Genomic DNA, 9,181 nt, shown 5'->3' on the forward strand with positions numbered 1-9,181 from the left:
AGCAAAACCAAGCAAGTTAGTTATCTACCAGATTAATACTCGATTGGCTCACATCTTGAGATTTGCAGTCATTTTGAAAATACATTTAATTATAAATTATGAGGCCCAAGCACTCTTTTCATTTCCGTTTTTTTGATTACCTTCCAAAAGTATGACTGCAGACAAAGCCTAAAAGAAAACTCTGGGTATTTGTTTTCAGATGATGTGACTTACTTTCTGGTCTGGATTTCAAAGATGTCAATATAATGTGGACTGTATATAATTTAAAAAAAAATTTACAAATATATGCTTATTACAGAAACTGGAAAATGTAGTAAAAGTGCAAAGAAGTTGAGAAAAAACATCATCTGGTCAATGGCGATTACCACTACTTCTTCGGAGGCTTCATACAACACTATACACCAATACTACCTTGGTGTCAAGATTCAGTCATTTTTTATATCACGAGTATTTCCTTCGGTCATTAAATACTTACTAGTTTTAAAGTGTCTTCATAGTTTCTTATTTTATAGTAATACCATAATTTGAGGGTTTTTTTGATTGTAAACTGTAGAAGAGCTACAGCTGATTACAAAAGACTTCTTACATCTGCACAAAAAAGAAACGACGCAGAAAACGTAAAAAGTAACATGAAGACCATTAATAGAAGATAGACAAGTGATATAATAGCTCAAGTTGAGGCAAAAAATGTTAACCAAGTCGCATGATTTGTTTTTACTTTAGGACCCAAAGAGTCACCCATCACGCATCTCACTTAAATGTTTGTATTTATACCTTGAATGGAGATTTATTTTAATTAGAGAAACTCGCGGTTTTATAACCTAAGGAAATACTCCAATCATACCAGGTTCAAGCACCCTTGGTGTGGTCTTTTAAATGCTACGATTCCGTTGAGAGAGGGCTTCGAGGTAAAACAAAAACCTGTCTGGCGCCGAAGCCACTAGAAAGACATCTTGGTCACCAGCTCCAGGGCTGACTAAGGTGGTAGGGGCCGGGCAGGTCGGACCTGCGACTTAGAACGGCCGTCCCCAGTATAACCGGAGCCGAAGACAAGTCTAGGTAAACAGAACTTCAGCGAAACAGAGCGCCGACGCACCAACGGCGCAAGCGCCCCGGCCTTTTCGCCCCCAAGGCCTGCGCATGCGCTATCGTAGCTTCTCGCTCTGGGGGTTGAGGCTCTCACTTTGTCGTCACAGGGCAGATGACCCTTGTGCGTCCGCCCTTTTCTTCCCCCTCGTGTCCAACCTCCCTTTTCCCCTCCCCTTGTCCCTCAGTCTTCTCCCTCCTCTCCCTCCCTCCGGCGTCCCCAGCCGATTCCAACTTCCGGTCAGCGGCAGTCTGGGGAAGAGTGTCCCGCCTCTTCCGCCTTTACTTTGAAGGAGTCTGCGGCGGCGCCTGCGCGTCTTCTTTCAGGGTCAGCAGGCGGGTCCCCTGGGCGGTCCATCTGCGCGTCGCGGAGCCGCGCCCGGGGGGTCAATGGCGATGAACTATAACGCGAAGGATGAAGTAGATGGTGGGCCCCCGTGTGCTCCTGGGGGCACCGCTAAGAACCGGAGACCGGATAACACGGCCTTCAAACAGCAAAGGTTGCCGGCTTGGCAGCCCATCCTTACGGCTGGCACGGTGCTACCTACCTTCTTCATCATCGGCCTCATCTTCATCCCCATTGGCATTGGCATCTTCGTCACCTCCAACAACATCCGCGAGATCGAGGTGAGGGGTGGGAGCGGCGGTGGGTGTTGGCGCTGCGTGGGCGCGGGGTCCTGGCCTGCCCACTTCCTCCTCCGCTCTCTGGAGGTTGACCTACGGGCCTCACCTCCCTCACACCTTCTCTCTCTTCCTCAGTGTCTTCTTTCTGCGGGTTTCCTGAATTTGCAGCTTTGTCTGAGCTTCCTCTCGCGATTTACACGATTAGAGACGAAATGAATGTTTAATGCAGAGAGTGGGTCAGATGAAGAACGCCCCTTAATAGGCGGTTTGTGTTTCTCTGGGGGGGATTTTTACCCCTAACGGAGGTTGAGAGAGACGGGGAGAGAGAAAAAGACGTGGGGAAAAAGAAGTTATATCTAGATATTACTACGTGGTCACAGTGTCATTACCTGTGTTGGGACTGCCCTAGGACACAGATGAACACCTTGGCCATTGTTGGGGAAAGGACCCAGAGTCATAAAAGTATTGGTGATTTTTACCTAAAGTAATTGTCATCTGTTACCAGGTTACATATTAGGACAAATGACCGAAGTGTGCACAGTTACCTTTTATTTTGAGCTAATTGATGTTTTTAGTCGTAGGGCATGATACAGGTAAAGGTAACCTGAGTCTTCAGTTCCGGTTTTGCTTGTAGGCTGTGTTTATTAATAACCATGCCCTGCATTCACCCTAGGTTACCCCCCCCACCCAGATTTTAAACTTAAAAAAAAAAAAAAGTCAATGACCACACAGAGAATAAGTTGTACACTGTCTGCTGAACATTTTACTGATATAAGACATGATAGAGAAACTTGGGGAAGCATCTTGACCTCTGTCAAAGCAGCAATCATAGTATATCCATCCATCTGCAGTGGTGAAGATAAGTGGATACTAGAATGTAAATACTTTGTATAGATGTCTACTATTAAACACCTGCTCATCTTTTGAATATCTGAGGGTATTTTTATCTGTTTGAAAGGACAGTAAAGGGTACCACAGTCTCTTGATTGCTTCAGTTGTATCAGATTATAGCCTTTTTCCCTCTAGCCTTATTAAATACTTTTAAATTTATGCATGTGATTTAATGAGGCTTTCAGAGTAATTTTTGTTTAATTATTATTATTTTTATTTTATTTACTTATTTTTTTAGCTGAGCCCTCCTGCCACCTGATGGCAGCTCAGCGGCAGCTCAGCTCGGCCAGTGAATGGAACCTGCGACCCTGTTGCTCAGAGCTCGCACTCTTGAGCTAGCTCTTAACCAACTGAGCCACTCGGCCGGCCTCCAGAGTAACTTTATTTCTACTACAAGAATAGGCATAAAGATACCTATTTCCAATTTGACTTACAGTGTTACCTATAAAAGTAAAATCAATATTTTTTAATTGTATAGTACTTACTTCTGTGTTAACACTAGTAGCATTGTTTTTAAATCTTTTACTAAAATTTCGTTTTCAGTCTAACAACTAGAGAAAAATGTCACAGTATGTTTTTTCAGCATGTATTTTTATTTGCTTTATCTTTTCTATCTCCCTAGCATTGGGTTGTCGGGAAAGTCATGACGTATTTTTTCTGTTTTTTCATTGCAAAAATGCGTCATGACTTTTCCTACAACCCGATAGTTCTTTAAATGTAGTACTTCTTGTTCTCCCAGCCACACTAGGATCTCACATATGAGTAAAGTGATGTATTGCAAGGACCATGGGTTCTAGGTTGGGGTCACACAGAGCTTGGTTTAAATTCCAGCCTAGCCACTAACTAGCACAGTTTCTTGGAAAACTTGATCTCTCTAAGCCTCAGTTTTCTTACCTGTAAAATATGTAAATAATGCCTGTCTTTTAAAATGTGAGAGTTAGAAACAATATAGCTAAGATTCCTGGTATTAAGTTGTACAGTAAATAGTTATTATGATGCTCCCTAATCAGGAGAGAGAAATGGAGCCAGAGAGGTTGATATTTACTAGTAAGCTAGAAGAATATTGTAAAATTTAGGCAGAAACCCAAGTAGAAGAAAATAATTTAACATTAAAAATTTGATCATCTTATTTAAACTTCTTAAGATACTGAGATGAAAGTATTGATTGTAGCAATAATTTGGAATTTTAAATGATAGGTAGTATCAAAACTCACCTTCTGTTAATATTTACTATGCTATGAAAATAGATATTTACTCTCTTTAAAACTTTTGGGGTTTGAAATAAGATAATAACATTCACACTAAGAAGTTGGTAAAATGGAAATTTCTTAAATAGTTCTCATGTATATACTTCTGATTTAAAGTGGCCTAAAGAGTCTGGCAGCTTTTTCTGGTTAAAAGGACGCTGAAGTTAAAATTAAGTCAAGGCATTAGAGTTGAAGTCCCACCTCTGTTTGTGATCTTAGACATATTTTTGGGTGCTTTTTTTTTTTTTTTACTAGAAGAACCAAAAGATCATCTCTAGATAATCTCTAAGATGCTAACTCTAAAATTCTGTGGCTTCCGACTTGAATGTGATTTTTAAAGATGTGCATATTTGGAACCAGAAGAAGTGAACATTAGGACTGATTAGGAATTTTGTACCAACACTGTCACAGTTGTACAAATAGAATCTTTTTTTTTTTTTTTTAATTTGGCTGTTAAATTATATAGAGAATTGGTTCTGAATTGGGTAGGAGTTATGAGAAAAACCTAGGGAGCTTTCCCAAAACACACATGCTTCCTTCTGCCTGCTCTCCACCCTTTGCTAGACACTACTATAGTTAGTTAAAATATGTGGAGGGTTATTAAAAGTAAATGAGTAACCAGATGTTCTTGCCAACACTCACTTTCATACTATAAGTTGTTTATATCCCTTAGCTTATTTCCTCATTTTTGAAAATTTTAAGAACTTTCATTGCTGTGTTACTAGACCAAAGGAGACTTGCCAAATCAGAATGCTTTTTATACTTTAGCCTACAGTGCTAAGATCTGAAATCCAAACTTTTTAGGTATAAAAATCAGTGGATCTTTACCCTTCTCCCAGAAATGTTATAGTAAAAAGTTACTACTCTTGTAAAGCACATTGGACTGTCCTGAAAAAGGTGTAAAAAAAGTATTTTTAAATTTTAATGCTTACATTTGGCAGTATCAGTCCCTCCAACCCCTGTTTTATATATTTTGTTTACTTGGTTCTTAGATTTTCCATAATCTAATGAAATGAAGTTATTGGAAAACTAAAGTTGTTAAATTGATCATTCATAAGAAAATATTTAAAATATTATCTAATTCAACACTAAAGTTTAATATCTTCATTTATTATTAGCAGCAAGGAATGCATATTTCCTTTAATTTGGCAATTATAGGAGTCAGGCATATCTTTTTACCACAAGGCAATGTTTTTCTAGTCTAGGGCTCTTGGTGAGGCTGAGGTATTGATTGAATAGAGCTAACTTGAAAAATATAGTGAGGTATTCTTAACTTTTGGAAAGGCATTATAAGTGTGAAGTTATTTAATGGTTAGAATTGGATGAGGACATTTTTCAAAGTAACATTCAGAGTAAATTAAAGAACTAAACATTTACTTCAAATTAATATTGCCAAAAGTGTTCAAGATACATTTTCATTAAATTTAAATTTTAGTGGATTAGCACCCCTCATGTTTGATAGAGGAACCCCAACTCTGTTCTTCTTTAGTTTATATGTAATCCTGATTATTTTTTGTTTTCCTACTTTTTGATAAAAATACAGTTTTGTCTCTTGTTTTTATTCCTATGTAACTTGGATTCTTAGATTCTAAAAAATGTTTAAGAGGATTAAATGTCTCCTCTGCATTTAGTATTCTTTATATGTAGCCTATAGCTACGTGCGTCAAGGAAGAATAAGTTGTTTTGTAGACTGTTAAAGATTAAGCACTTTATTTTAACCTTAAAGATTTTAATTTCAAATAAATTGCAGTTGCTATGATGTAGGATATTTCTTGTGCCGGGGTCTTAGTCTCGTGAAGCCGAAGAATGGAGACACGGACCAGAGAGGTAGAGTTTCTAGCAGAGGATAGTTTTATTAAAGCAAGAGAAAGGTTACAGCTCCCGAGTGGGAGGGGGTACCTGGAAAATGGGATGCCCACTAACTAGGGTAAAAGGCTTGAGTTTTATACTTTTTTTCTGCCTGGAAGGGGGAATCCTGAAATACGGGTTCCTGTTATTAAGGTGTTTATCAAATTTGTTCAGTTGCTCAGCCTTGGGAAGGCCTTTCATAATGTCCTCCTAAATGGCTTTGTTGCTCTGGGGCATGATTGATGTCTCTGTTCCTGCATGAGGGAGTTACCCTATAATTTTGAAAGGAATGGTTAGTTTAAGGAATGACCAGGGTTTTTTTTATCTTATCTTTGCTCAGTCTACCAGGGAATTCCTAACTGCCTGATATTATACTAAATAACCTGTTTTACTTAGAAGCTGAACTGTTGGAAATTAAGAGGTTTGTGATGTTAGTGTTTTTATTCTTTCTCAAGTAACTTTAGTGTTCAGGGCAAGGAACGGACAGAGTAAATATGGCCAGCTAGACTGTTTTGTAAGGCCCAGGAACTGAGAATGGTTTTATATATAGATGAGCAATCTAACATTGATTTAATGAAAGGGAACATAAACTTTGAACGCCAATTATGTGAAATGATATTCCCCCCAAAGTAATTCCATTCTTATTACAGGCCTGTGTTACCGGAAAATTGTACACAATTGTTATTATATTTTGAATTTTATCAATAAAAATTTGTGCAAGTTTCTTCTCTCTTGTTATATAACAGCCTACATAGTAATCCTTTGGCCTTGCCTCTTGGTTTGCAAAGCCTAAAATACTTTCTGGCCCTTTACAAAAAGTATTTCCTGCCCTTGACTTCAAGTTTTAAAGAAACATACTGGCAAAGTTAGTGTTTGTTACAAAAACAGCAGTTTAATTTATACATTCTAATCCTCAATAATCTTTTAGTTAGGTATAATGATCCCTGATAATTGGCTTGTGTTCTACCTTCTTTGTACAAATATAATAGATACAAAATACCCTAGGCTAGATTTACCATTCATCTTGGCTCAAGTAACATCCTTCTTCATTTCTTTGTCACACTCAGATAAAGTTCAAGCAACATAAATTGCTTTTGAGAGTTTTACTTTGGTTACCTTTTGTCTTCATTAGAACCTCTAGAAAGGACTTCAGATAAATTCTTTAGTGTGAAATAATCAGTTCAAAGGTGGTACTTAAAATGCAACTTTTAACTTAACCTAATTAATACTTAAGATGATTTTCCTTATTACTCAGCATTTTGTTGAGTGACCTGTTTAGGTCTTGTATTGATTTCCTTTAAGACAGATTTACATTAAAAAATGGATGTTTTCCAGTTCTTATACAGTGTAAAAATTGCATGTCCTTCAAATTCCTCCTTTCCACTGCATTAAATTCATTCTGTTTCTTAAGAATAGGTTAGGAATGCAGTGTAATTTTAGGGCTACTAAGAAGAAATGTCAGTTTGATTAGGGTAACAATTACAATGGTAGGAAAACAAAGCTGGGAAATAGCTTTTAAACTAATCTACTCATCTACATCTGTTCTGTCTTGCCTCTGGTTCTTTGTATTTTGTATTTAAGCTAATGGGGCAGGTCTCCAGCTTATTGTATTCTGCACTGTGTCCGGGATGCTTTTGACATTTAGTAAGCATTAATTTTTAAAAATAAGGGAACTATAGTTCCTCGCCCACTTGGTATCCTCTTTCTCAAATAAGTTAGGAACTCTTATTTTTAGTGTAAGCTTCTTTTTTTCTCCCAACCTTTATTGAGTTATAAATGACACATTAAAATTGTATATATTTAATATGTTCATTGTGATGGTTTGATATGCATATACATTGTGAAATGATCACCATAATCAAGCTAATTAACAACATGTCCATCACACCCCACAGTTACTTTTTTTTGGTGTGGTGAGAACACTTAAGATCTACTTATTCTCTTATCAAAAAGACAAGAGATAATAAGTGTTGGTGAGGGTGTAGAGAAAAGGGAATCCTCATGGAATATAAATTGGTGCTACCACTATGGAAAACACTATGGAGGTTCTTCAGAAAATTAAAAACTAGAACTACCACCGTCTGATGTAGCAATCCCACCTCTGGGTGTATATTCAAAGGAAAGGAAATCAGTATATTGAAAAGATAGCCGCACTCCCATGTTCACAAACTTTGTTGTTGTTGTTTTTTAGCTGAGCCATCCTGCCACCTGTTGGCAGCTCAACGACAACTCAGCTCAGGCGGGACTCGAACCGCTGTTGCTCAGAACTTGCACACTTGAGCAAGCTCTTAACCAACTGAGCCACTCGGCCAGCCCCACAAACTTTGTTTTTATACCCAACAGATTTTATTACAATCTGGACATTAGGTAGGCTACCCTTAAATTTTAGCTGGTGAGGGGTTTAGTGATTTTTAATGATGAAAACTCATATATTGAGTTAAATTTATCAGGAGTTTTAATCAACATTGAGCATTTTCTGTATGCATAGTGCTGCTGTGGGCATAGTGGATGACAGAAAAAAGTTTGTGGAAAGGACCTGTTTTTATTTTTTACTTTTTTTTCTTAAGCAGAGAGCCTTTCTTCAGGAGACTGGAATCTTTTGAGGGAGATGAGACATACACATAAAAGGAAAACTAAGCATTGCTAAGTGAGTGGCACAGACCGAAAATGCCTTAGTAGTTTAAAGGAAGAGAAGATCACATCTGTCTTTTAATAACCATGGAAAACTTTGGTGGAAGTGGACTTTTTGAGCTGGAACTTGAAGTATAGATAAATAACACTTCTAAAGGGGAGGTTGGAAGCATTTCAAGAAAGGAGATTAATAACAGCAAAGATGTAATGGCAGGAAATCAAAAGATATACTGATAGAGAAAATAGGAGTAAGGGCAGATCAGCAGGTGCCAGGCTGTGGGTAGACTTGGGTATCTGATAATGAATGTATTAAACTGGGGAAGTAACGTGACTGACACAATGTGTATCAGTTAGAATTAGGTTCAACTATGAGTAGTTAAGGTTTTCATTCTCATGTGAAATCTCTTAGAAACGCATTCCCTGGCTAGTATGGAGGCTCTGCTTTACCGAGTCCTCATCTGTCTAGTTGACTTCTCTGTCATCCTTAGGGATTGGCTCCAGTGCTCACAGCCCAGAATGGAGGCTAGAGTTCTAATTGTCACATCCTTTTCCAGGTAGCAGTATGGAAGAAGGGATAAAGAACAAAGGAATAAAGGCCTTTTAAAGAAGGTTCTTGGAAACTGCCACATACCACCTCTTTTTAGTTAGTATCAAGGCCATACTAGCTGTAAGGGATGCTGGGAAATGTCTCTATTCTGATGACAGGGTTTTCAGCAAGTAATTGAGAGGTTTTTTTTTTGTTTGTTTTTTTTTATTGGGGAATTGAGGGGATGGGAACAGTGCTGGGGAATTGGGGGAAGGGGAACAGACAAGTTGCTGTCCTTTTGTTCTTCAGTCTAGTTGTGGAGGACGTT

At 38.1% G+C, this 9,181-nt stretch overlaps 1 protein-coding gene across 1 annotated transcript in view; it reads left to right on the plus strand.

Annotated features, from left to right (window-relative positions):
- Positions 1–1,360: 1,360 nt before the first annotated feature.
- Positions 1,361–9,181, plus strand: part of CDC50A (cell division cycle 50 P4-ATPase accessory subunit A) — a 32,619-nt gene continuing 24,798 nt past the window's right edge. Inside the window, exon 1 of the mRNA XM_019651588.1 lies at positions 1,361–1,713. Within this exon, the coding sequence (XP_019507133.1) occupies positions 1,477–1,713 (237 nt within the window). The 5' untranslated portion in view covers positions 1,361–1,476. The remainder of the gene's footprint in view (positions 1,714–9,181) is intronic.

The sequence above is a fragment of the Hipposideros armiger genome, unplaced genomic scaffold (assembly GCF_001890085.2).
Source record: "Hipposideros armiger isolate ML-2016 unplaced genomic scaffold, ASM189008v1 scaffold_162, whole genome shotgun sequence".
Lineage (NCBI taxonomy): Eukaryota > Metazoa > Chordata > Mammalia > Chiroptera > Hipposideridae > Hipposideros > Hipposideros armiger.